The sequence below is a fragment of the Ranitomeya variabilis genome, chromosome 1 (assembly GCF_051348905.1).
Source record: "Ranitomeya variabilis isolate aRanVar5 chromosome 1, aRanVar5.hap1, whole genome shotgun sequence".
Taxonomy (NCBI): Eukaryota; Metazoa; Chordata; class Amphibia; order Anura; family Dendrobatidae; genus Ranitomeya; species Ranitomeya variabilis.
In genome coordinates, this window is record NC_135232.1 from 509,009,366 (window position 1) to 509,037,346 (window position 27,981).

At 44.0% G+C, this 27,981-nt stretch overlaps 1 protein-coding gene across 2 annotated transcripts in view; it reads right to left on the reverse strand.

Annotated features, from left to right (window-relative positions):
- CPAMD8 (C3 and PZP like alpha-2-macroglobulin domain containing 8) overlaps nt 1-27,981 on the reverse strand; it is a 500,517-nt gene that overhangs the window by 126,285 nt on the left and 346,251 nt on the right. For both annotated transcript variants that reach the window (XM_077253153.1, XM_077253145.1), the window contains exons 27-32: nt 12,797-12,878; nt 12,557-12,713; nt 11,845-11,919; nt 11,502-11,667; nt 11,331-11,417; nt 69-205 (exon numbers count right to left, since the gene is read on the reverse strand). In XM_077253153.1, coding sequence (XP_077109268.1) covers nt 69-205; nt 11,331-11,417; nt 11,502-11,667; nt 11,845-11,919; nt 12,557-12,713; nt 12,797-12,878 — 704 coding nt within the window. The remainder of the gene's footprint in view (nt 1-68; nt 206-11,330; nt 11,418-11,501; nt 11,668-11,844; nt 11,920-12,556; nt 12,714-12,796; nt 12,879-27,981) is intronic.

Genomic DNA, 27,981 nt, shown 5'->3' on the forward strand with positions numbered 1-27,981 from the left:
CAGAAATATTTTATTTTGTTAGAATCAGAATGATGCAGTTTTCAAGGCATTATGATTGAATGTCCAACCTGTGTCGAAGAAAATCCCCCCAGGGCATTTCGTTGCTGGGAAAGCCATTTCACTACTGGAAGAGCAGATGCCACATCTCCAAGTAGGGTATAAGTTAGCAAAGCATAGGCAGTCATTTCTACTTCTGCAGAAATCACTAAATGATTGAATATAGAAAAAAACAGTTAGGTGACTGCAACGTAGACACTGTTCACATTTTTATTTCCAATCTGAAAATGTGCCAAAAAATGTAATTCATTCGAGAAAGGACAAAAGAATGTCTTTTTGGTCTCTGTTGGACTCCAATGGTTTAAATTGCATCAGCACATTTTATTGTTACCTGAACAGGAAAGTGCAGTGGGCCTGAAATAATAATTTATACTATAAGACGTGGTCCAAACCTTTCTTAACTGAGAGCCCCATTCAGCCCTGAAAGAGAGTTCTGAGCCAAATCCAGACCTCAACCCCCACTACCCTCAAACTATCCTCAAAGTAGTGATATCCTGCTCCTGCCCCCCCCTCCCTGCAAGGTAGTGACACCCAAAGCCTCCATTACTCACATATTGACAGCCAAAGCTTTCTCACAGAAATCAGACTGAGGCAGTATACCTAGATCCAGGGGTTCCCGCCTTAGCCAGATTAAGTATTCTAGCATCAAGTACTCCCACAACACTATCACATCCAGCTTCAAGAACATCCTTTGACTGGCAGTATTATAATATATTCAGATTACTATATTTAATCTTTCCCTAAACCCCCAAAGCCAGTATGCACAACTGGATCTGCTCTGTTGCGTAGGCTACTCAAAAAAGTCAACATCCAGAGACTTGTTCTTCATAGCTGATGCTAGACCTGGTGCACCAAGCTGACAGACCACCGTGAGCCACACATCATGGACCCGCGCAACACATGTGGCTCTAAAGCCACAGGCTGGGGACCTCTGCTTTAAGGTATAACTTTTTCTTTTAACTTTTGTGCCATTTGGTGATATATGCCATTGTAAGGCTATACAGGGGCACATGCAGACGCGTTCTGGTGGAAGTATATGTTGGGGAATGCTTTCAACAAATAAACCTGGGAAGACTCAAATGAGATATCAACATATCTTGCTTTTATAAATACCTTAAAATACGGTACATACATTCCATATATTCCATTAAAAAAATGTAATTCTAAATGTGAGAGTTTTGTGATATTTTATGAATCACCCCAATATATAAGATTTAATCAAGAAACTCTGACAATAAAATGATTTTAACCCCTTAACAAGCACAGGTATTTCAGTTTTTGCGGTTTTATTTTTTGCTCCCCTTCTTCCCAGAGCCATAACTTTTTTATTTTTCAGTCAATATGGCCATGTGAGGGCTTGTTTTTCGCGGGACAAGTTGTACTTTTGAATAACACCATTGGTTTTAACATATCATGTACTGGAAATCGGGAAAAAAATTCCAAGTGCGGTGAAATTGCAAAAAAAGTGCAATTACACAATCGTTTTTTTTTTAGCATGTTCACTAAATACTAAAACTGACCTGCCATTATGATTCTTCGGGTCATTACAGGTTCATAGACACCAAACATGTCTAGGTTCTTTTATCAAGCAAAAAGCTGCCGCCCTACTAATGTAAAATCACAATCTGCACATGTGAAAATACGCTGCAAAGGAGTGAGGGGCAGCTTCAAACTGTACAATTAAGTAGATAACGTAGCACTTCTTCAAGGCCTTGAGGAAGAAGGACTGAGTGCTTCGAAACGCGTCGATAATTGGCCAATACACAAGTCCGTTGCTTAGGACAGGTGACATCACCAAAACCACACCCCCCGCTCACCTCACTACTGCACTGGGGCGCTTCCGGCCAGAGCTCACCGCCACCTCATATTTTTGCGAGTGCAGCGGGATCACCCAGCAATGGGAGAACGCTGCCCACTGCTGCTTGCCATACCCAAGCTCTGCTTCTAGTACTAGGACAACAGGATGTTCAGCATTCCCAGGCACTCTATAGCAAGTGCTACTTATCTACTTGATTGTACAGTTTGAAACTGCCCTTCCCTCCTCTGCAGCGTATTTTCACCTGTGCACATTGTGGTTTTACATTGGAAGCGCAGTAGCTTTTTGTTTGCTATACATATTCTTTTAATTGCGTGGGCAGGATTGCACACATAGCCTGCCAAGTTGCCAGCAGCTTGAACAGAATTTTTTGTGAGCACCAGGGTGCAGTGTGCATTGGTGTTTTTATCATTATGTCTAGGTTCTTTTTTATTTAAGTGGTAAAAAAATCCAAAATTTGTTGTTATGATAGGGCTAGCGGAACGCACCTAATGAAAGTATATATTTTATTAGGATAGATGCGTTCGCAGCCCAGGGTCCACCGTGCAGGAGAACCTGCTGCTAGTAAATAGCGGAACTAATAGCAGTGTTAGCTAACTCTGTTACTTCACAGAGCAGCCGTGAACACAAAGCGCTGCGCCCTGTTAGACTCCACAGAGGCACAGGTTAACTGTCTAAACAAGAGCAGTCAGTGGTCTTGCATGCACACGAAACTCCTTGCCGGAGGTGCCAGCATTCTAGGGGCTTATTTCGGCCAGGTCCCTGAACACACAAGCATACAAACTCCTCGCCGGAGGTGCCAGCATTCTAGGGGCTTATTTCAGCCGGGTCCCTGAACACACACATACAAGACCACACTGGCGCAAAGTACATAAATGAAAGCAATACTAGCGCATGGCCGTGCGGCCATGCGAGCCTTATATAGCTGCAGCAAGTAAAAGACCTTCCCAGAAGGACCAATGAGAGGCTGCCATACCTGAGCATGTGACCCTAAATCTCCACTGAGAGATCTTGCCCTGGGCATGCTCAGTGTGTGCCAAGCAGGACTTAGTCTTGGCACCTACAGGACCTTCCTGAAAGGACCAATGAACTTAGCTGCAGTATCTGACCATGTGACCCTCGATCTCCACTGAGAGATCTTACTCAGGGAATGCTCAGAACGAGAAGAGCAGGACTTAGTCCCAGAAGCGTCTGCTCACCGCTGCCCAGCACTGACTTCAATGGCAGAAGCAGGAAAAGCAGCAGTAACTCTTTGTACAGAGTGGGACTGAGCAAGACGCTGGGACCGACGTCTCCGCTGAGCAGGCTCCACTGCGGCAGGAGAAGAATGGGAGACCGCAGCGGAGATGGCCCGAGATTCCCCCTGTGCAGAGGTGGGAACTCAACCCCTAACATTACCCCCCCTCCTTGGGCCTCACCACGCTCGAAGGCAGCAATGAGCTGCGGAGCCCGAATGTGCTCAACAGACTCTCAGGACCATGACCCTTCCAATCCACCAAATAAAATTTTTTGCCACGTACCACCTTGCACCCCAAAATAGCGTTCACCTTGTAATCGTCCGTAGACGAACCTGATGTCCCAGCAGATGACTCAGAAAACCGGGACATGTATATGGGTTTCAAGAGGGACACATGAAAGGTGTCGGTGATACCCAGGCGTGGCGGAAGGGCCAAACGATAGACCACAGGATTAACCTGTTCGAGGACCTTAAAAGGACCCAAGTAGCGAGGTGCAAACTTAGCGGACTCCACTCGCAGCCTGATGTTACGGGCGGAGAGTCACACTAAGTCGCCAGGAGCAAAGGTCGGAGCGGGGCGCCGATGTGCATCGGCGGAGGACCTCATTCTCTCCTTGGAGGCCTGAATGGCATCCTGAGTGCGGTCCCAAATATCCCGTGCTTCCACAGCCCAGTCTGCCACCCTGGAGTCGGCAGAAGACACGGGCATAGGCACAGGTACCCGCGGATGCTGACCATAGTTGAGGAGGAATGGGGTTTGTCCAGTGGAGTCGGCAACCGCATTGTTCAGCGCAAACTCTGCCCACGGTAACAAGGATGCCCAGTCATCCTGTCTGGCTGAAACAAAATGTTGCAGATATGTGACCAAGGTCTGATTGGCCCTCTCTACCAATCCATTCGTCTCGGGATGATATGCGAATGAGAGATTTAAGTCAATGCTGAGAAGACGACAAAGCTCTCTCCAGAACCGAGACGCAAACTGGGGACCCCGGTCACTGACAATCTTGTCTGGCATACCGTGTAGGCGAAAGATGTGCTTTATGAACAACGCTGCCAAAGCCCGTGCCAAAGGTAACCGCGGAAGCGGCACCAAATGCACCATTTTGGAGAAGTGATCGGTGATATCCCAAATGATGGTACAGCCCCGAGACTTGGGCAAACCCACCACAAAGTCCATCCCGACCATCTCCCAGGGCCTGTCTGCCACCGGCAATAGATAGAGTAACCCAGCTGGCCGTTGTCGAGGAGACTTATTTTTGGCGCAGGAGACATACGCCAGAATATAATCCCTGACATCACGGACCATATGTGGCCACCAATACGTCCTCGCCAACAGCTCAGATGTCCTTTTTGTCCCAAAATGTCCACCCACCCTGGACGAATGAGCCCACGAGAGAACCTCCGGTCGCAAATTGGGTGGTACAAAAGTCTTGCCCGGAGGCATAGACTCTAGCGAAACCGGGGCTACGGTTCTCAGGCTCTCAGTGGGGAAAATAAGCCGAGGCTCCTCTTCCTCCTCCACTGATGACACCACGGAGCGAGAGAGAGCGTCGGCACGAATGTTCTTCTCCCCAGAAAGAAAGTGGAGGGTGAAATGGAACCGGGAGAAGAACAAGGACCATCTAGCTTGGCGAGAATTTAACCGCTGGGCTGTCTGTAGGTACACCAGATTTTTATGGTCTGTGAAGACTTGGAAAGGAAAACGAGCTCCCTCCAAGAGATGTCTCCACTCCGAGAAGGCCAATTTCATGGCCAGCAACTCCCTGTACTCAATGGAATAATTCCTCTCTGCTGGCGAAAAGGTCTTTGAAAAAAAGAAGCAAGGATGCTTCCGACCTTGAGCATCCTTTTGGAAGAGGACTGCTCCTGCACCAACAGATGAGGCATCCACCTCCATGATAAAGGGTTTGTCTACATCGGGGCGATGTAGGATGGGAGCGCTAGTGAAATGTGACTTTATGGAATTAAAGGCCTTGGAGACCTCCACAGACCACAATTTGGGATTTGCTCCCTTCTTGGTAAGGGCAACCAAGGGAGCTACCAACGTTGAGACGTGTGGAATGAACTGTCGATAGTAGTTAATGAACCCCATGAAGCGCTGCACCGCTTTAAGAGAATGGGGTTCCTGCCAGTCCATCACAGCCTGTAGCTTGGCAGTATCCATAGCCAAACCCTGGGCAGAGATGATATAACCAAGAAATGGCAAGGACTCCTGCTCAAACACACACTTTTCCAATTTGGCGTAGAGGGAGTTTGCCCGTAAGAGGTCAAAAACTTTGCGAACATCTCTCCGATGGGAGTCGATATCTGGAGAGTAGATGAGAATATCATCCAGATAGACTACGACCGAGGTGGTGAGCATATCCCGGAAGATGTCGTTCACAAAGTCTTGGAAAACGGCTGGGGCATTACAGAGCCCGAAGGGCATCACCAGATACTCATAGTGCCCATCCCTGGTGTTAAAAGCCGTCTTCCATTCGTCCCCCTCACGGATGCGAATCAGATTGTAAGCACCCCGCAGATCTAATTTTGTAAATACTCTTGCTCCCCGTAGCCTATCAAAAAGCTTAGATATCAGGGGTAATGGGTATTTGTTCTTAACGGTGATGGCGTTAAGACCCCTGTAGTCAATACATGGACGCAGTTCCCCATTCTTCTTCTGAACAAAGAAGAACCCAGCCCCAGCAGGCGACACTGACTTCCTGATGAACCCTCTTGCCAGATTTTCTTAGATGTACTGAGACATAGCCTCCGTCTCCGGGAGAGATAATGGATAAACTCGACCCTGGGGAGGCTCAGCACCAGGCAAGAGGACAATAGGACAGTCATAGGGGCGGTGAGGCGGAAGGGTCTCCGCCGCCTTTTTGGAGGACACGTCCGCATGAGACCAGTATTGCTTGGGAAGAGAGGATAGATCTGCGGGTACCTCAGTAGTAGCAACCTGAACGCACTCCCTTTGACACCTACCCTCACAAGACTCACCCCATCCCAAAATTCTGCCAGAAGACTACTCGATATGTGGAGAGTGGTACCGTAACCAAGGTATCCCCAACAGGACCTCATCAATACCCTCAGGTATGACGAGCAGAGATATTGTCTCCTGATGGGATGGCGACATAGACAGAGTAAAAGGAAAGGTCTGGTGAGTTATCTGTGAAGGTAGTGTCGACCCATTCACCACTCGTACCGTAACTGGTTGTGCTAGCATAACCAGGGGTATTGCGTGACGTTGGGCAAAGGCGGAAGACATGAAATTGCCCTCTGCCCCAGAATCCACGCAGAGCTCTACTGAGTGGGAAGATGAGCCAATAATAATTGTCCCCTTAAAGGACAATTTTGAGGCGAACGTCGCCGTATCTAGTGTACCTCCCCCGACTACCACTAGAGGCTGACGTCTCCTCGACCGCTGAGAACATCTGGTGGCAAGATGTCCAGACTGCTGGCAAACATGACGAACCTTGGATGCCCAAGCGGTCCGGGACTTAGAACCCGCTTGTGACACCTCCCTGGCCTCATATGACTCAGGAACCAGGACCGGAGATTCCAGAGGTCTGGCGAAGGTGGGAGCCAGCCGAAACCTCTGCCTACACTGGGCTCGCTCAAACCTCCGCTCGTTAAAACGGAGGTCAATGCGGGTAGAGACAGTTATTAACTCCTCCAGTGTGGCTGGAATCTCCCTAGCGGCCAGAGCGTCCTTAACGTGATCAGCCAGCCTCCTTCAAAATATGGGGATAAGGGCTTTATCCGACCACTCCAGCTCTGAAGCTAAAGTTCGGAAACGGATGGCGAATTGGCTGACCAAGGACTCACCCTGAGTTAATGCCAACAATTGGAGCGCCGTATCATGGGTGACTTGAGGTCCTAGGAAGACCTGTTTCAGAGTGCTCAGAAACAACGGAGCACTCTGCACCACATGATCGCCACGCTCCCACAGCGGCGTAGCCCATTCCAACGCCCTGTCCCACAAGAGGGACACAATAAATCCCACCTTAGCCCGCTCTGTTGGAAAACGTGCAGCCAGAAGCTCAAGGTGAATAGAGCACTGACTCACGAATCCCCTACAAGATCTGCTTTCTCCAGAAAATTTTTCTGGGAGCGGGAGGCGCGAAAATGTCGGAACAGGGTGGCAGTGGACAAAGTTGCTGCAGCCACGCTAGCAGCCTGTACAGCAACTGTAGAAATATCCACAGCTGAGGTGAGCTCTCGAGAGCCGCCAACCTACCCTGCAGCTGCTGGATATACCGCAAATATTGCTGTATGTCCGCCATTTACTAGCCAGACCCTGGCGCTAGTATTATGTTATGATAGGGCTAGCGGAACGCACCTAATGAAAGTATATATTTTATTAGGATAGATGCGTTCGCAGCCCGGGGTCCACCGTGCAGGAGAACCTGCTGCTAGTAAATAGCGGAACTAATAGCAGTGTTAGCTAACTCTGTTACTTCACAGAGCAGCCGTGAACACAAAGCGCTGCGCCCTGTTAGACTCCACAGAGGCACAGGATAACTGTCTAAACAAGAGCAGTCAGTGGTCTTGCACGCACACGAAACTCCTCGCCGGAGGTGCCAGCATTCTAGGGGCTTATTTCAGCCGGGTCCCTGAACACACACATACAAGACCACACTTGCACAAAGTACATAAATGAAAGCAATACTAGAGCATTGCCGTGCGGCCATGCGAGCCTTATATAGCTGCAGCAAGTAAAAGACCTTCCCAGAAGGACCAATGAGAGGCTGCCATACCTGAGCATGTGACCCTAAATGTCCACTGAGAGATCTTGCCCTGGGCATGCTCAGTGTGTGCCAAGCAGGACTTAGTCCTAGCACCTACAGGACCTTCCTGAAAGGATCAATGGACTTAGCTGCAGTATCTGACCATGTGACCCTCGATCTCCACTGAGAGATCTTACTCAGGGCATGCTCAGAACGAGAAGAGCAGGACTTAGTCCCAGAAACGTCTGCTCGCCACTGCCCAGCACTGACTTCAATGGCAGAAGCAGGAAAAGCAGCAGTAACTCTTTGTACAGAGTGGGACTGAGCAAGACCTTGGGACCGACGTCTCCGCTGAGCAGGCTCCACTGCGGCAGGAGAAGAATGGGAGACCGCAGTGGAGATGGCCTGAGATTCCCCCTGTGCAGAGGCGGGAACTCGACCCCTAACATTTGTTTTAAAAAAAATGGCGCAATTTTCCAAGACCTGTAGCGTCTCTATTTTTCGTGATCTTGGGCTTTGTGAGGGCTTATTTTTTGCTCGCCGAGCTAAAATTTTTATTGATACCATTTTGGTGTAGATACAATAGCCCATTATTGCATTTTATTGCAATGTAGAGGCGACCAAAAAAATGTAATTCTGATGTTTTTAATTTTTTCTCATTATGCCGTTTAGCGATCAGGTTAATTCATTTTTTATATTGATAAATGAGGCGATGTTGAACGCGATGATACTAAATATGTGTGTATTTTATTTATTTTTTATTGTTTTATTTTTAATTGGGCGAAAGGGGGGTGATTTGAACTTTTATATTTTTTTATTTTTTTAATATGTTTTAAAAAAATTTTTTTTAGTTTTTACATGCTTCAATAGTCTCCATGGGACACTAAAAGCTGCAGTACTTTGATGGCCTCTGCTGCACACAGGTGATGATCAGATCGCCTGTGTGTAGCAGAAATGCTCACATGCTATGAGCGCCGATCACGGGGTGGTGTTCATAGCAATCTGGCAATGACAACAGACCTATGGTTGTCATGCCGACCCATTGGTGACCCGCAATCATGTGACAGGGTCACCGTGGGCGGGATTAGCAACGCTCTTCCGGTAAGTGCAAGCTAAATGCTGCGTCACAGATTGACAGCGGCATTTAACTAGTTAACAGCCGCTACTGGATCGCGATTCCATCCGTGGCTTTTGTGGGCACATGTCAACCTTATAGATCAGCTGTCATGTGCCCGGAAAGGTTCGGGCTGCTGCGCTGAACAGGAAGAGTCCAGCAAAGAGTTAATATATAGGCTTGCAATGTAAGATACTGCCAAATGCATTCAGAATCTTCTAAAAAATAATCCCTAACATACAATTTTTGTTGATAACAAGAGCACCATAACCACTAATCTTTACAGAAGTTGATGCACAGCTGATTATTACTGATTTTTGAAGCTTCTCTCATTTTTTTATCTGTAGAAGCTCCACATCAGCTATCCCCCTATCATGTCTGGAACTTCATTACAGGACCTCCTAGGTCCTTCAGAGGCTGTACAAATGTAGAAAAATATTTAGAATTGTGAGTCCTCAGTGGTTGATACCTATTAATGGCTAACTTAGAAGATGGTAACAAATTCCAAGCTTTCAAGACTACTCAGGTCTCTTCATCAGGCAGAGACTTTTAATACAAAATCTGAAGAATCACATATTTATACACAACACAGCAGAAAGATAATGCAATGGATAAGACAAGTGATGTGAAGCAGAGCTATCATTATGGGAGAGGGGATAAACAGTTGTGTCCATAAATATTGGAACAGTTTATAGATAAGGAGTGTGAAAGTTTTATTGTCCTCTGATTGGGGTCTCATTCTGTGCTGTGATGCCCCCACAAGGTCTGATTAGCAAATTCCTTAATTGATGTAAAAAGACGTAAATACATTCCACATTCATTCCTGCACTGAGTGTGTCAAAGGTTGTCATCAGTTTATACTCCCAGACTCTTCTGTCTCTCTGAGATTTTAGGTTACATTTTAATACAAGTAATTTCATGTCCATGGTGCTGTGACCAGGGAGACAAAAATGTTTGGCCATAGGTAGATCTATTCTTTTTTCTCTTATTATGTGGCAATGAGAGTTCATCCTTGTTCTCACTTTTTGCCCTGTCTCCTCCACATACAGACCCACCATTAGATGTGGTGTACCTAATTCTATATACCAAATGTCCAGCTGGGGGTCTGTATGTGGGGGAGACAGGGCAAAAACTGAGAACAAGGATGAACTCTCATCGCCACACAATAAGAGAAAAAAGAATAGATCTACCTGTGGCCAAACATTTTTGTCTCCCTGATCACAGCACCATGGACATAAAATTACTTGTATTAAAAGGTAATCTAAAATCTCAGAGAGACAGAAGAGTCTGGGAGTATAAACTGATGACCTTTGACACACTTAGTGCAGGAATGAATGTGTCTCATGTATTTATGTCTTTTTACATCAATTAAGGAATTCGCTCCTCCGACCTTGTGGGGACATCACATCACAAAACTAGACCCCAACCAGAGGACAATAAAACATTTCACACTCCTTATCAATGAACTGTTCCAATATTTATGGACACAACTGTTTATCCCCCTCTCCCATAATGATAGCTCTGCTTCACGTCACTTGTCTTATCCATTGCATTATCTTTCTGCTGTGTTGTGCATAAATATGTGATTCTTCAGATTTTGTATTAGTCTATGCCTGAGGAAGAGACCTGAGTAGTCTCGAAAGCTGTCAATTTGTTACCATCTTCTCAGTTAGCCATTAAAAGGTATCAACCACTGAGGACTCTCAATTCTAAATATTTTTTTATATACTGGCTAACACGGTACAAAGATATTTATCTTTCCTGTACAAATGCATTCATTCTCACACTGCTATCGATCAAGCCCCACTGTGGTTACTTTGGAAAATGTTATACATTCTTAACAACAGATAGGTTAAATGAAGGGGAGTAACTGTTGCAGGGGATGCAATTGCACAAAAGGTTCCTTTGCCCCATATGAAAAGACCATTATGATAAAACACCTGTGTTAGTTGAGGGTCCTCTTGGAGATTTTGCATCGAGGTTCACAAGTTTCAACTTACACTACTGATAAGACTATAAATATAGCAAAAAATATACTCTAAAAGAAGAGGCCATAATTAAACTATATGCTTTATAGTATCAGGTATCAAGAGAGTAGTGGGGAGGGTATTTGGTTTACCAGTTATTTCAGATTGACACAATTTGGTATCTATCAACTTCTCAAGAAAATAGAAGAGTTTAATGTGTTTTGGATTTTTATTGTATTATTATTATTATTATTATTCCATGGTGCTGTACATGAGAAAGGGGTTACATACAGGGTTATAGATAGCATTTACAGTACACAAATTTACGGTGACAGACTGATACAGAGAGGAGAGGACCCTGTCATTGCGGACTTACATTCTACGGATTATTGAACATTTAACAATAATGCATGTGTCTATGTGTTACCTGACTGTGATAGTCCATCACTGAAACCCATGAATGTGTCCTCTTCTGTTGCCAATGAGCCAGTCAAGCTCCAATGAGTGAAACCATCTTAAATGAAGCAAGACCAATTATTATTAAACATAGATTGTGAATGATTATCAAGTATTTTTCAGACAAGTGAGGAGCAGATACCTTTTGATATAGCCAAGCTGAATAGTCTCCTGAGAGCCAGAGAAGAATAAGTGCTACGCAACAGTGTCAAGGCATATGTAGTTAGTGCTGTGGTATAAGGGTCATTTGCTGAATACATGTGGGTTTCCAAATATTCTTTGGCTTTTGAAACAGCAATTTTTTCTTCCTAGGAAAACAAGGAAAAGATGAGTAAAAGATGAAACGGCTATAATTCTTTATGGTAGAACATTATTTGATGTTTTGGAACACTTAGGTTATGTCTATAATGTCTTCTATTCTAGTTCAAATACTTGGAAGGAATTAGTATATGTTTAGCACTTAGAATATTTGCTTTGGCCCTTACCTCAGAGGTGACTCCAGTCTCCAGCAGAGCCGCTGCAACATATGCAGTTAGAGCAATTTTTCCATGATTCCCACCCTGTACAAAAAATACAAAATGTAATATATGGTGCCAACACTAGGTTTACCTTTACAAACATCCATTGTTATTTGCAATATACTGGTTTACACTGGACAGGGTTTTATTAGTTTTCAGAAAGATTAAATGGGGTTTAGTTCTTAAGATAGGACATAAATATCAGATCAATCGGGGTCCTCTTAAAGTAGCACAAACTGTAACAATTAAAACTTGCATGGATACCTTGAACGAGCTTTTCTAGGAACACTCATTCACAATAACCATGCTGTCCAAATAGATGGCAAAACAATTGTTCTTTGTTTGAAGTGATCTTTTGGTTTGCTCAAAAAATCATACTACTCGGCGGCACATCGTCCTGCGCTGCCGAGAATTGCACTGAGCAATGTGCATCTGAACCATGGTCTGCATGTGTAAACTAGCAATTAAATGACCACTGATCGGTAAACATGTTGCGGCCGGGTGGACGTTTAACTATAAGCACCACACAGAGTAAATGGACCTTAACTTAATAAGATCATATACTTGTGTCTTTTTTACTGATGGCTCAGGTAAAATGTGTTTATCTGATTCATTTGTTCAGAGAGAACATGATGTTTATTTGCATTCTCCTATTAAACGATATTAGACATCTGCTCACCTGAATATCCTTGTTTAGAATTCTTCCCATGGCTGGAAAAGAACCATCTTTCTTTTGGTGCTGGATAATCCAATCTTTAGCTGCAGAAAGCTCTAATGGATCAATAAAGATGAAGCCACGAGACTGTGCGAATGATTTCAACACAAAGGCTGTAAGCCTGGAAATAGGGACAGAATAATGAGCATGAAAATATTGCGGTTGAGAGCAGAAATTGTTGAGATCCTTTGACTTCTTTCTTACCACATACTTCCAGAAGAATCTCTCTCTCCAAATGCACTGTATGAGCCATCCTGTCTTTTGTATGTCAACTGTCGTTGATAGCCTGTAAGGGGAAGACAAGTAAAAATCATTCCACAAATGATATTTTACATAAGGGCTTGTTTCCATTTGCGAGAAACACATCCGTGTCTCGCATGTGGAAACCAAGCTCTGGTGCCGGCACTCCAGAGCGGAGCGTGCGGCTCCATGTGTTCCTATGCGGCCGCACGCTCCGCTCCCAAGTGCCAGCACCAGAGCTTGGTTTCCACATGCGAGACACAGATGTGTTTCTCGCAAATGGAAACAAGCCCTTAACCCCTTCACCCCCGGAGCTTTTTCCGTTTTTCCGTTTTCGTTTTTCGCTCCCCTCCTTCCCAGAGCCATAACTTTTTTATTTTTCTGTCAATTTGGCCATGTGAGGGCTTATTTTTTGCGGGACGAGTTGTACTTTTGAACGACATCATTGGTTTTACCATGTCGTGTACTAGAAAACGGGAAAAAAATTCCAAGTGCAGTGAAATTGCAAAAAAAGTGCAATCCCACACTTGTTTTTTGCTTGCCTATTTTGCTAGGTTCACTAAATGCTAAAACTGACCTGCCATTATGATTCCCCAGGTCAGTACGAGTTCATAGACACCTAACATGACTAGGTTCTTTTTTACCTAAGTGGTGAAAAAAAATTCCAAACTTTGCAAAAAAATAAATAAATAAAATTGCGCCATTTTCCGATACCCGTAGCGTCTCCATTTTTCGTGATCTGGGGTCGGGTGAGGGCTTATTTTTTGCGTGCCGAGCTGGCATTTTTAATGATAGCATTTTGGTGCAGATACATTCTTTTGATCGCCCGTTATTGCATTTTAATGCAATGTCGTGGCGACCAAAAAAACGTAAATCTGGCGTTTCGATTTTTTTTTTCATTACGCCATTTAGCGATCAGGTTAATGCTTTTTTTTTATTGATAGATCGGGCGATTCTGAACGCGGCGATACCAAATATGTGTAGGTTGGGTTTTTTTTTTATTGATTTATTTTGATTGGGGCGAAAGGGGGGTGATTTAAACTTTTATATTTTTTTTATTTTTTTCACATTTTTTTTTACTTTTTTTTTTAACTTTTACCATGCTTCTATAGCCTCCATGGGAGGCTAGAAGCAGGCACAGCCCGATCGGCTCTGCTACATAACAGCGATCATCAGATCGCTGTTATGTAGCTAAAATGCAGGTGTGCTGTGAGCGCCGACCACAGGGGGGCGCTCACAGCCACCGGCGATCAGTAACCATAGAGGTCTCCAGGACCTCTATGGTTACAATGTACAAGCATCGCCGACCTCCGATCATGTGACGGGGGTCGGCGATGCGCTCATATCCGGCCGCACGGCCGGATGCGGTAGTTAAATGCCGCTGTCTGAGTTTGACAGCGGCATTTAACTAGTTAATAGCGGCGGGTGATCGCGATTTCACCCGCCGCTATTGCGCGCACATGTCAGCTGTAAAAAACAGCTGACATGTCGCGACTTTGATGTGCGCTCACCGCCGGAGCGCACATCAAAGCGGGGGTCCCGACATGTGACGTACTATTCCGTCACATGTCGGGAAGGGGTTAAGAAGACATCCGCACACATAAGTTCAATAAAATAAGTTAAATTAGTAATTAATGGCTCTCCTATGCCACGGAGTCCCTCATAAGGCTACCTAGGAATGGAAACAAGACAAATAAGAAATACTTGTAACAAGAGCTATTTTTAAGATGTCTGCACTCCCTGACAGAAGTTATGTCGCTTATCCATGTTATGTAAATAAAAGCTTATAACCTGACGTTAAATTCATCCATTGGTTGTATAAATTATTCATTGAAAGCTGAAACCCCCCGAAATGTGGTTTAGGTTAAGAAAATAAATTGGCATCAATGCAGAAATATTGATCAGTTAATGGACACAGAATGGTCAGATTTTGGCAAGACAAAAGTTTTGTTGTCTGGTCATATAATGCACCCAATCCTAGTTTACATCCTCACCTATGCTCAGTAAATGATCGGTTAATTAGTGTGTGTGTAAAAAAAGAAACCTAGCACCCCAGACCTTCACTTGAACTGCAACTTGAGCTCTGACAACATGCCAACAATTCACCCTGCAACCAAAGCCTGGATTATCAAGAGGCTGAAGACCAGATCCACTGCAGAGGTGGCTGGCACCTTTAATGTGTCTCAGCGTCAAGTACAAAGAATTAAAAAAAAGATTTGAAGAGACTGGAGATGTGTTTGACAAGCTCAGGTCAGGCAGACCCCACAATAAAACTGCTCAGGAGGAATGTTTGTTGGTTAGAAAATCCAAAGCAAGCCCCTCTTCTACTGCAGCAGAGCTCCAACAGGCCCGGTCACCTCAAGTCCCTGTGTCAAAAAGAACAGTTTGTAGGATTCTGTCTCGAAATGGCCTCCATGGTCGAATAAGTGCCCAGAAGCCAGCACTAAACAAAAGGCAAATAAAAAACCGTGTGGCATTTGCAAAGCCCCACAGCCTGCTAAACAGATGGATGCTGGAAAAGTGGCAGAAGGTGGATTTCTCTGATGAATCTTCAGTAGAATTACACCACAGCTGCCGCAAATACTGCAGGAGACCTACTGGAGCCCATATGGATCCAAAATACACCCAGAAAACAGTTACATTTGGTGGTGGAAAGATCATGGTCTGAGGTTACATTCAGTGTGGGGGTGTGCGAAACATTTGCAAGGTGGAAGGCAATATCAGTAGCCTAAAATATCAAGAAGCATTAGCTACCTCTTATATTCCAAATCATAAAAGGGGTCAAATTCTGCAGCAGGATAGTGCTCCATCTCATACATCCATCTCTACAACAAAGTTCCTCCAGGCAAAAAAGATCAAGGTGCTCAAGGACTGGCCAGTCCAGTCACCAGACATGAACATCATTGAGCATGTTTGGGGTAGGATGAAAGAGGAAGATTGGAAGACAAAACCAAAGAATCTAGATGAACTCTGGGAGGCATGTAAGACTACATTCTATGCTATTCCTGATGACTTCATTAATAATTGTTCATTGTTTAAATCATTGTTGAACTGCATGCCGCATGGATGCAGTCCTTCAAGCTCATGGAAGTCACACAAAATATTAAATATGACTCTAATAGCACCACAACTTCATTCACCAATGTTATGCAACATATATTTGTATTTTAAGTTAATTATTTGTTTGAATATCACATTGCTTTCTGTGAGCGACAAAACTTTTGTCTTGCCAAAATCTGACCATTCTGTGTCCATTAACTGATCAATATATCTGCATTGATGCCAATTTATTTTCTTAACCTAAACCACATTTTGGAGGGTTTCAGCTTTCAAAAGAATAATTTATACAACCAATGGATGAATATAACGTCAGGTTATAAGCTTTTACTCACATAACATGCATAAGTGACATAACTTCTGTCAGGGAGTGTAAAGGCCCATTTACATGCACTAATTTTTCTAAACCATTGAAGAACAATCCTGGTGGAACAAACATTTTATGATGCTAATGATTTATGTATGTAGCCTGAAGTAGTATCAGCTGATCTAGCAATATAGTTCCATAGGTAGTCATATCCCTTTCTTAAATAATAATGATAATGATAGATAGTGTTAAAGAAAACATAACAATAAATGAAACTACCATTGGGGTTGACAAAGAACCTTTAGAAGCTATATACCAAACATAGTTTGAGCCAGAAGTTTTCACAAGTAAAATGTTCTTGCCTCCTTCCTGCCCTTACCACAGGGTTTAATGATCTGCAGTATATACTGATACATAGATACAGTGGGGAAAATAACTATTTGATACACTGCCAATTTTCTAAGTTTTCCCATCTACAAAGAATGGAGAGGTCTGTAACTTTTATTGTAGGTATACTTCAACTGTGAGAGACAGAATTTAAAAATGAAAATCAGAAAATCACATTGTATGATTTTTAAATAATTAAACTGAATTTTATTGCATGAAATAAGTATATGATCACCTACCAACCAGTTAGAAATCTGGCTCTCACAGACCTGTTAGTTTTTCTTCAAGAAACCTTCCTACTCTGCACTCATTACCTGTATTAATTGCACCTGTTTGAACTTGTTACCTGTATAAAAGACACCTGTCCACACACTCAATCACATTCCAACCTCTTCACTATGGCCAAGACCAAAGAGCTGTCTAGTTACACCAGGGACAAAACTGTAGACCTGCACAAGCTGTGATGGGCTACAGGACAATAGGCAAGCAGCATTATTAGAAGGCAACAACTGTTGACACAATTATTAGAAAATTGAAGAAACACAAGATGACAGTTAATTTTCCTCGGTCTGGGGCGCCATGAAAGCTCTCGCTTCATGGGGTAAGGATGATTCTGAGAAAGGTCAGGAATCAGCCCAGCACTAAATGGGAGGACGTGATCAATGACCTGAAAAAAGCTGGGACCACAGTCTCAAATATTACCATTAGTAACATACTACGCATTCATGGATTAAAATCCTTCAGGGCACGTAAGGTCCCCCTGATCACGCCAGCACATGTCCAGGCCCAATTGAAGGTCACCAATGACCAGCTGTATTCATGGGAGTAGGTCATGTTGTCAGATGAGACCAAAATAGAACTTTTTTGGTATCAACTTCACTCACCATGTTTGGAAGAAGAAGAAGGATGAGTACAAATCTATGAACACTGTCCCAACTGTGACGAAGAGTGGGAGAAACATTATACTTCTGGGGGTGCTTTTCTGCAAAGGGGACAGGACGACTGCACCGTTTTGAAGGAAGGATGGATGGGGTCATGTATCACAACATTTTAGCTAACAACCTCCTTCTCTCAGTAAGAGCATTGAAGATTGGTCGTGGCTGGGTCTTCCAGCATGACAATGACCTGAAACACACAGACAGGGCAACGAAGGAGTGGCTCCGTAAGAAGCATTTCAAGGTCCTGGAGTGGCCTAGCCACTGGAACCCAATAGAAAATCTTTGGAGAGAGCTGAAGATCAATGTTGCCCAGCGACAGCCCCAAAACCTGAAAGATCTGGCGATGATCTGCATGGAGGAGTTGGCCAAAATCTCTACTGCAGAGTGTGCAAACTTGGTCAAGCACTGCAGGAAATGTCTGACTTCTATAATTGCAAACAAAGGTTTCAGTGCCAAATATTAAGTTCTGTCTTTCTATTGTATCAAATACTTATTTCGTGCAATAAAATGCAAATAAATTATGTAAAAATTAGACCTTGTGATTTTCTGGATCTTTTTAAAGATTCTGTCTCTCACAGTTGAAGGTACCTACGATAAAAATTACAGATCTCTCCATTCTTTGTAGGTGGGAACATTTTCAAAATCGGTAGTGTATCTGTCATGATTCAGGTTTAGATTAGTGGCAGTTCTGGTTCAGCTATCATTTAAATGCAGCTTTTTTCCTTTCAGGCCAGCAAAGATTAATGTTTGTTTTCTTGCTGGCAGCTGTTATGTTGCTGGTCAGCTGATGTGGGTGGTCACTATCCCCTGTGTTTGTACCTTCTGCAGTGGTGAGGCTAGCACCCTTGCTGGCCAGTGCACTAGCCAGGGCATTTTGAGGTGATATTTAGGGATGAGATACATGACATCGGTGGGGGGAAAAGACCCGCATAAGGCGTAAGGGGAGTTCAGGGACAGGTTCAGGTTGGAGCTCAGGAGATGTCCCATCCTTTGTTCCCTAATGTTAGGGTCTTCCACTGCCCCTTTACCATCCCGTTGTGTGTGTGTTGTGCCATCCGTTGGACTGACCCTTGTTGGGTCGTGACAGTAATTATTTTCCACACTGTAGCAGTCAACTGTCAATCACTTAGTGAAAAGGGCAAAAGTGCTCATTTAAAAAAGACACCATTTTTATAAGCTACAGTTGTGTGAAAAAGTGTTTGCTCCCTTCCTGATTTCTCATTCTTTTGCATGTTTGTCACACTTAAATGTTTCAGATCACCAAACAAATTTAAATATTAGATGAAGATAACACAAGTAAACATAAATGCAGTGTTTAAATGAAGGTCTTTATTATTAAGGGAAAAAGAAATCCATACCTACCGGGCCCTGTGTAAAAAAGTGTTTGCCCTCAATTCTAAATATTTTGCCCCTCCCCCTTAATTTATGTTTTAACTGTGGTTTATCACATCTTTGGGAAGCTAAGTTCAAATTCCCTAGCCACTTACATGTGTGATTAATGCCACACCTGTTCTGACAAAGTGAAGTAGGTCAAAAGATCCTCTAAAGATAGACTTCATGCCTCGATCCAAAGAAATTATGGAACAAATGAGAAACAAAGTAATTGAGATTTATCAGTCTGGAAAAGATTACAAAGCCATTTCTAAAGCTTTAGGACTCCAGCAAACCACAGTGAGAGCCATTATCCCCAAAAGGCGAAAACATGGAACAGTGGTGAACCTTCCTAGGAGTAATCGGCTGACCAAAATTACCCCAAGAGCGCTAAGACAACTGATCAAAGAAGTCACAAAAGACCCCACAACAAAATCCATAGAACTGCAGGCCTCACTTGCTCAGTTAAGGCCAGTGTTCATGGTTCCACCATAAGAAAGAAACTGAGCAAAAATGGCCTGCATGTCAGAGAGCCAAGACGAAAACCACTGATGAGCAATAAGAACATAAAGGCTTGTCTCAATTTTGCCAGAAAACATCTTGATGATCCCCAAGACTTTTGGGAGAATACTCTGTGTACTGATGAGACAAAAGTTTAAGTTTTTGGAAGGTGTATATCCCATTACATCTGGCGTGGAAGTAACAAAGCATTTCAGAAAAGGAACATCATACCAATAGAAAAATATAATAGTGGTAGTATGATAGTCTGGGGCTGTTTTGCTGCTTCAGGACCTGGAATACTTGCTGTGGTAAATGGAACCATGAATGCTATTGTCTACCAAAAAACCCTGAAAGAGAATCTCCGGCCATCGGTTCGTGACCTCAAGCCGAAGTGCACAGGGTTGTGCAGCAGGACAATGACCCAAAACACACCAGCACGTCCACCTCTGAATGTATTAAGAAAAAAAATTAAGACTGTGGAGTGGCCTTGTGAAAATCCTGACCTTAATCCAATTGAGATGCTGTGGCATGACCTTAAAAACACGGCTCATGCTTGAAAACCCACCAATGTGGCAGAATTACAGCAATTCTGCAAAGATGAGTGGGCTAAATTCCTCCAGAGTGTTGTGAAATACTAATTGCCAGTTATTGCAAACTCTTGATTGCATTTGTTGCAAGGGTAGCCCAACCAGTTATTAGGTTTAGGGGGCAATCACTTTTTCACACAGAGCCCTCTAGGCTTGTATTTCTTTTTCCATTAATAATAAAAACCTTTATTTAAACCCTTAATGGCCAATGACAGACACAGTCCATCATGGCCAGGTGTCAGTTCCCGCACCAGGACAGACTGTGTCCATCATGCATTTAAACACGCAGTGATAGGTCAGTGCCGACAGCTGTCTGTGACAGCTGAGAGGCACAGAAAGAGGTTCAGGGACCCATGCTGTCAGTCCCAGCACCCAGATCGCTATGATCAGTCAGTCAATTTAACTGACTGATCACAGCATGATAGTGCAGAAATGTCAGCACTTCCTGCCCGAACAGCGCAGCAGCTCAGCTCTGCTCGTGCCTGAGCATCTGCATTAACAGTCAGGAGCGGTGTCAGGGATAGCAACATTTAGGAGAGCACAGGAGCTCCCTCTGGCTTCAGATCGGCGTTCCTGTGACGTTATCGCGGGGCCCGATCGTTGCCATGGTGACCCGGGGTCATCAAGCTACAGAAAGCTTCTGAGACCATGCTCAAAGCATGGTGTAAGAAGCTTTCAGTATAGGTATAATGAACTGCAATTCTAGTGCACTACAATGCATTATACCTTCAATCAAAGTGAAATAAAGTGAAAGTCCCATAAAGGGACTAGGTAAAAAAGGAAAAAAATATATATATTTACATAAAAAAATACAAAATAATAATAATATAATAATAAATCCACTAGTAAATACACATTTTATGGAAAAAAAAATTTAAATAAACAAAAAAAGTACACGTTTGGTATCGCCGCGTCCGGAAAAATCCAATCTATAAAAGTTTCACACTAGTTAACCCCTTCAGTGAATGTAAACAAAAAAACACAAAAATAAGTAGCTAACTATGCTTTATCATCATAATGCTTAGAAAAAGTGGAATAAAATGCGATAAAAAAACGAATGTAAATAAAAACTGTATCAATGAAAACACCATCTTGTCCTGCAAAAAAACAAGCTACCAGGTCCATCAGTGGAATAATTAAGAAGATACAGCTCTCAGAGTAAAGCAATGCAAAAATAATTATTTTTTCTAGAAAAGTTTTTATTGTGTAAAAGCGCCAAATCATAAAATAAAAATATAAATGTGGCATCGCTGTAATTATACTGACCTGAAGAATAAAACTGACTTATTAATTTTACCACATAGAGAACGGAGAAAAAAACAACAAAAAATAAAATAATCAAAGTCCTGAATTTCTGTTTATTTGTTCATTCTGTCTCCACAAAAATTAGCATAGAAAGCAATAAAAAAATGTCATGTGCCTGAAAATGGTACCAATAAAAAAGTCAGCCCTCATAGGACTCCGTGGGCCGAAATATGGAAAAATTATAGCTCTCAAAATATGGCGATGCAAAAACTTCTTCTTGCAAAACAAAAGCATTTTCTAGTGTGACAGAAGGCAAAAGTAAAAAAATCGGATATAAATCTGGTATCCCTGTAATTGGCCGACCCGAAGAATAAAGTCGCCTAATCATTTATACCGCATGAGGAACGGCGTAAAAAATAAAACCAATTTTTCACCTGCTGTGGATTTGTTCATTGTGCCTCCCAAAGATCGCAGTAAGGCTCGGCGCACATTTATCCTGCGCTCTTCACTGAGCGCTTTGTCATGATCTCCATGGCCAGAGAACTAGCATAAGCCTATATAGGAACAAGCTCTTGGAAGATGGTAACTGTACTGACCATGAACTAAACCTACCGCACAACTAGAAGTAGCCAGGTAGCATGTCCTACTTTTTATCCCTATATGCCCAGCGCCGGCCGGAGAACTAAATAATGCTAGCAGAGGGAAATATAAGACCTGACTCACCTCTAGAGAAATGCCCAAAAAGGAGACAGAGGCCCCCCACATATATTGGCGGTGATTTTAGATGAAATAACAAACGCAGCAGGAAAATAGTTTTAGCAAATTTGAGGTCCGCTTTCTAGATAGCAGAAGACAGAAAGCACACTTTCATGGTCAGTAGAAAACCCTAACAAAACACCATCCAGAAATTACTTTAGGACTCTGGCATTAACTCATAATACCAGAGTGGCAATTCCTGATCAACAAGAGCTTTCCAGACACAGTAACGAAACTGCAGCTGTGAACTGGAACCAAAAAACAAAAACAAACAAGGACGAAAGTCCAACTTATCTAGTAGATGTCTGGGAGCAGGAACAAGCACAGAGAGGCTTCTGATAACATTGTTGACCGGCAAGCAACTAACAGAGAAGCCAGGTTATATAGCGACACCCAGATCTGATGAGAACAGGTGAACAGGGAAGATGATGACACAAGTTCAATTCCACCAGTAGCCACCGGGGGAGCCCAGAATCCAAATTCACAACAGTACCCCCCCCTCAAGGAGGGGGCACCGAACCCTCACCAGAACCACCAGGGCGATCAGGATGGGCCCTATGAAAGGCACGAACCAGATCGGAGGCATGAACATCAGATGCAGTGACCCAAGAATTATCCTCCTGGCCGTATCCCTTCCACTTGACCAGATACTGGAGTCTCCGTCTGGAAACACGGGAGTCTAGGATTTTCTCCACAACGTACTCCAACTCACCCTCAACCAATACCGGAGCAGGAGGCTCAACGGAAGGCACAACCGGTGCCTCATACCTGCGCAATAACGACCGATGAAAAACGTTATGAATAGAAAAGGATGCAGGGAGGTCTAAACGGAAGGAAACAGGGTTAAGAATCTCCAATATTTTATACGGACCGATGAACCGAGGCTTAAACTTAGGAGATGAGACCCTCATAGGGACAAAACGAGAAGACAACCACACCAAATCTCCAACACAAAGCCGAGGACCAACACGACGGTGACGGTTGGCAAAAAGCTGAGTCTTCTCCTGGGACAACTTCAAATTGTCCATCACCTGCCCCCAGATATGATGCAATCTCTCCACCACCGCATCCACTCCAGGACAATCCGAGGATTCCACCTGACCGGAGGAAAATCGAGGATGGAACCCCGAATTACAGAAAAACGGGGACACCAAGGTGGCAGAGCTGGCCCGATTATTGAGGGCGAACTCCGCCAATGGCAAAAAAGCAACCCAATCATCCTGGTCAGCAGACACAAAACACCTCAGATATGTCTCCAGGGTCTGATTAGTCCGCTCGGTCTGGCCATTAGTCTGAGGGTGAAAAGCAGACGAAAAAGACAAATCTATGCCCATCCTAGCACAGAATGCCCGCCAAAATCTAGACACAAATTGGGTTCCTCTGTCAGAAACGATATTCTCAGGAATACCATGCAAACGAACAACATTTTGAAAAAACAGGGGAACCAACTCGGAAGAAGAAGGCAATTTGGGCAGGGGAACCAAATGGACCATCTTAGAAAAACGGTCACACACCACCCAGATGACAGACATCTTCTGGGAAACAGGCAGATCTGAAATAAAATCCATCGAGATGTGCGTCCAAGGCCTCTTAGGAATAGGCAAGGGCAACAATAATCCACTAGCCCGAGAACAACAAGGCTTGGCCCGAGCACAAACGTCACAAGACTGCACAAAGCCTCGCACATCTCGTGACAGGGAAGGCCACCAGAAGGATCTTGCCACCAAATCCCTGGTACCAAAAATTCCAGGATGACCTGCCAATGCAGAAGAATGCACCTCAGAGATGACTCTACTGGTCCAATCATCAGGAACAAACAGCCTATCAGGCGGACAACGATCCGGTCTATCCGCCTGAAACTCCTGCAAGGCCCGCCGCAGGTCTGGAGAAACGGCTGACAAAATAACTCCATCCTTAAGGATACCTGTGGGCTCAGAGTTGCCGGGTGAATCAGGCTCAAAACTCCTAGAAAGGGCATCCGCCTTAACATTCTTAGAACCCGGTAGGTATGACACCACAAAATTAAACCGAGAAAAAAATAATGACCAGCGCGCCTGTCTAGGATTCAGGCGCCTGGCGGTCTCAAGATAAATCAAATTTTTGTGGTCAGTCAATACCACCACCTGATGTCTGGCCCCCTCAAGCCAATGGCGCCACTCCTCAAACGCCCACTTCATGGCCAAAAGCTCCCGATTCCCAACATCATAATTCCGCTCAGCGGGCGAAAATTTACGGGAAAAGAAGGCACAAGGCCTCATCACGGAGCAGTCAGAACTTTTCTGCGACAACACTGCCCCAGCTCCGATCTCAGAAGCGTCGACCTCAACCTGAAAAGGAAGAGCCACATCAGGCTGACGCAACACAGGGGCAGAAGAAAAACGGCGCTTAAGCTCCTGAAAGGCCTCCACAGCATCAGGGGACCAATTAGCAACATCAGCACCCTGTCTAGTCAAATCGGTCAATGGCTTAACGACATCCGAAAAACCAGAAATAAATCGACGATAAAAGTTGGCAAAGCCCAAAAATTTCTGAAGACTTTTAAGAGAAGAGGGCTGCGTCCGATCACAAATAGCTTGAACCTTGACAGGATCCATCTCAATGGAAGAGGGAGAAAAAATATATCCCAAAAAGGAAATTCTCTGAACCCCAAATACGCACTTAGAACCCTTGACACACAGAGAATTAGACCGCAAAACCTGAAAAACCCTCTTAACTTGCTGGACATGAGAGTCCCAGTCATCCGAAAAAATCAGAATATCATCCAGATACACTATCATAAATTTATCCAAAAAATCGCGGAAAATATCATGCATAAAGGACTGGAAGACTGAAGGGGCATTAGAAAGACCAAAAGGCATCACCAAATACTCAAAGTGGCCCTCGGGCGTATTAAATGCGGTTTTCCACTCATCCCCCTGCCTGATCCGCACCAAATTATACGCCCCACGGAGATCAATCTTAGAGAACCACTTGGCCCCCTTTATGCGAGCAAACAAATCAGTCAGCAACGGCAATGGGTATTGATATTTAACCGTGATTTTATTCAAAAGCCGATAATCAATACATGGTCTCAAAGAGCCGTCTTTTTTTGACACAAAGAAAAAACCGGCTCCTAAGGGAGATGACGATGGACGAATATGTCCCTTTTCCAAGGACTCCTTTATATATTCTCGCATAGCAGCATGTTCAGGCACAGACAGATTAAATAAACGACCCTTTGGGTATTTACTACCCGGAATTAAATCTATAGCACAATCGCACTCACGGTGCGGAGGTAGTGAACCCAGCTTGGGTTCTTCAAAGACGTCACGATAATCAGACAGGAACTCAGGGATTTCAGAGGGAATAGATGATGAAATGGAAACCAAAGGTACGTCCCCATGAGTCCCCCTACATCCCCAGCTCAACACAGACATAGCTCTCCAGTCAAGGACTGGGTTGTGAGACTGCAGCCATGGCAATCCTAGCACCAAATCATCATGTAGATTATACAGCACCAGAACACGAATAGTCTCCTGGTGATCCGGATTAATACGCATAGTTACTTGTGTCCAGTATTGTGGTTTATTATTAGCCAATGGGGTGGAGTCAATCCCCTTCAGAGGAATAAGAGTCTCCAAAGGCTCTAAATCATACCCACAACGATTGGCAAAGGACCAATCCATAAGACTCAAAGCGGCGCCAGAGTCGATATAGGCGTCCGTGGTAATAGATGACAAAGAGCAAATCAGGGTCACAGACAAAATAAATTTAGACTGTAAAGTGCCAATGGAAACGGATTTATCAAGCTTTTTAGTACGCTTAGAGCATGCTGATATAACATGAGTAGAATCCCCACAATAGAAACACAACCCATTTTTCCGTCTAAAATTCTGCCGCTCGCTTCTGGACAGAATTCTATCACACTGCATGCTTTCTGGCGTCTTCTCAGTGGACACCGCCAGATGGTGCACTGGTTTGCGCTCCCGCAGACGCCTATCGATCTGAATGGCCATTGTCATGGACTCATTCAGACCCGCAGGCACAGGGAACCCCACCATAACATCCTTAATGGCATCAGAGAGACCCTCTCTGAAAGTAGCCGCCAAGGCACACTCATTCCACTGAGTAAGCACAGACCATTTACGGAATCTTTGGCAGTAAATTTCAGCTTCATCTTGCCCCTGCGATAGGGACATCAAAGTTTTTTCTGCCTGAAGTTCCAAATGAGGTTCCTCATAGAGCAACCCCAAGGCCAGAAAAAACGCATCCACATTGCGCAACGCAGGATCCCCTGGTGCCAATGAAAAAGCCCAGTCTTGAGGGTCGCCGCGGAGCAAGGAAATCACAATCCCAACCTGCTGTGCAGGGTCTCCAGCAGAACGAGATTTCAGGGACAAAAATAACTTGCAATTATTTCTAAAATTCTGAAAGCCAGATCTATTCCCTGAGAAGAATTCCGGCAAAGGAATTCTCGGCTCTGATACCGGAGCATGAACAACAAAATCTTGCAAACTTTGTACTTTCGTGGCGAGATTATTCAAACCTGCAGTTACACTCTGAAGATCCATTATAGACAGGTGCACACAGAGCCATTCAAAGATTAGAAGGAGAGAGAAAAAAAAAAAAAGACTGCAGCATAGACAGACTGGCAAGTGATCCAATTAAGAGCACAAAAAAAAAAAAAAAAAAAACTCTCAGCAGACTTCTTATTTCTCTCCTTTCTCAGCCAAGGATTTTAACCCTTTAGTGGGCCGGTCAAACTGTCATGATCTCCATGGCCAGAGAACTAGCATAAGCCTATATAGGAACAAGCTCTTGGAAGATGGTAACTGTACTGACCATGAACTAAACCTACCGCACAACTAGAAGTAGCCAGGTAGCATGTCCTACTTTTTATCCCTATATGCCCAGCGCCGGCCGGAGAACTAAATAATGCTAGCAGAGGGAAATATAAGACCTGACTCACCTCTAGAGAAATGCCCAAAAAGGAGACAGAGGCCCCCCACATATATTGGCGGTGATTTTAGATGAAATAACAAACGCAGCAGGAAAATAGTTTTAGCAAATTTGAGGTCCGCTTTCTAGATAGCAGAAGACAGAAAGCACACTTTCATGGTCAGTAGAAAACCCTAACAAAACACCATCCAGAAATTACTTTAGGACTCTGGCATTAACTCATAATACCAGAGTGGCAATTCCTGATCAACAAGAGCTTTCCAGACACAGTAACGAAACTGCAGCTGTGAACTGGAACCAAAAAACAAAAACAAACAAGGACGAAAGTCCAACTTATCTAGTAGATGTCTGGGAGCAGGAACAAGCACAGAGAGGCTTCTGATAACATTGTTGACCGGCAAGCAACTAACAGAGAAGCCAGGTTATATAGCGACACCCAGATCTGATGAGAACAGGTGAACAGGGAAGATGATGACACAAGTTCAATTCCACCAGTAGCCACCGGGGGAGCCCAGAATCCAAATTCACAACAGCGCTTATCCTGGGGTTTCCGTGTAAATGTCTGAAATACATGATTCAGACAGAACTGCTGGCGGAAGATTCCCTATAATGAGGCAGATGGAGACACTGTGAACGCCATAGGACCTGTGATCGGGCGGTGTCCGTCCTTTTAGGCGTGCATAAAAACGCAGTCCACCATAGTTTTGTACACCTCTGAAAGGAAGGACACTGCTGAACAGAGGCTAGACGGAGTCCAGAGTAACTCTGCTGCCTCATTATAGAGAATGGATCAATTGGGGGTTTCATCTGTCACATAGCTCAGAGATTTAGATGGAAACCCCAAAGTATGTGCTCAGCATAGAGCGCTGGATAAATGTGATGCCAAACGTTACGTAAAATGTTTCCAATAAAAGCTTCATCTCAATCCACAAAAAAAGCAAGTCCCCACTAAGGTCCGTCATCTGTTAACAGAAATATAGAAGGCTTCCACGTTACTGGTAGCACAAAGGCTCTGGAAAAACAAAATGGCTCATTGCCTCCAAAAAGAAATTCAGTGAATTT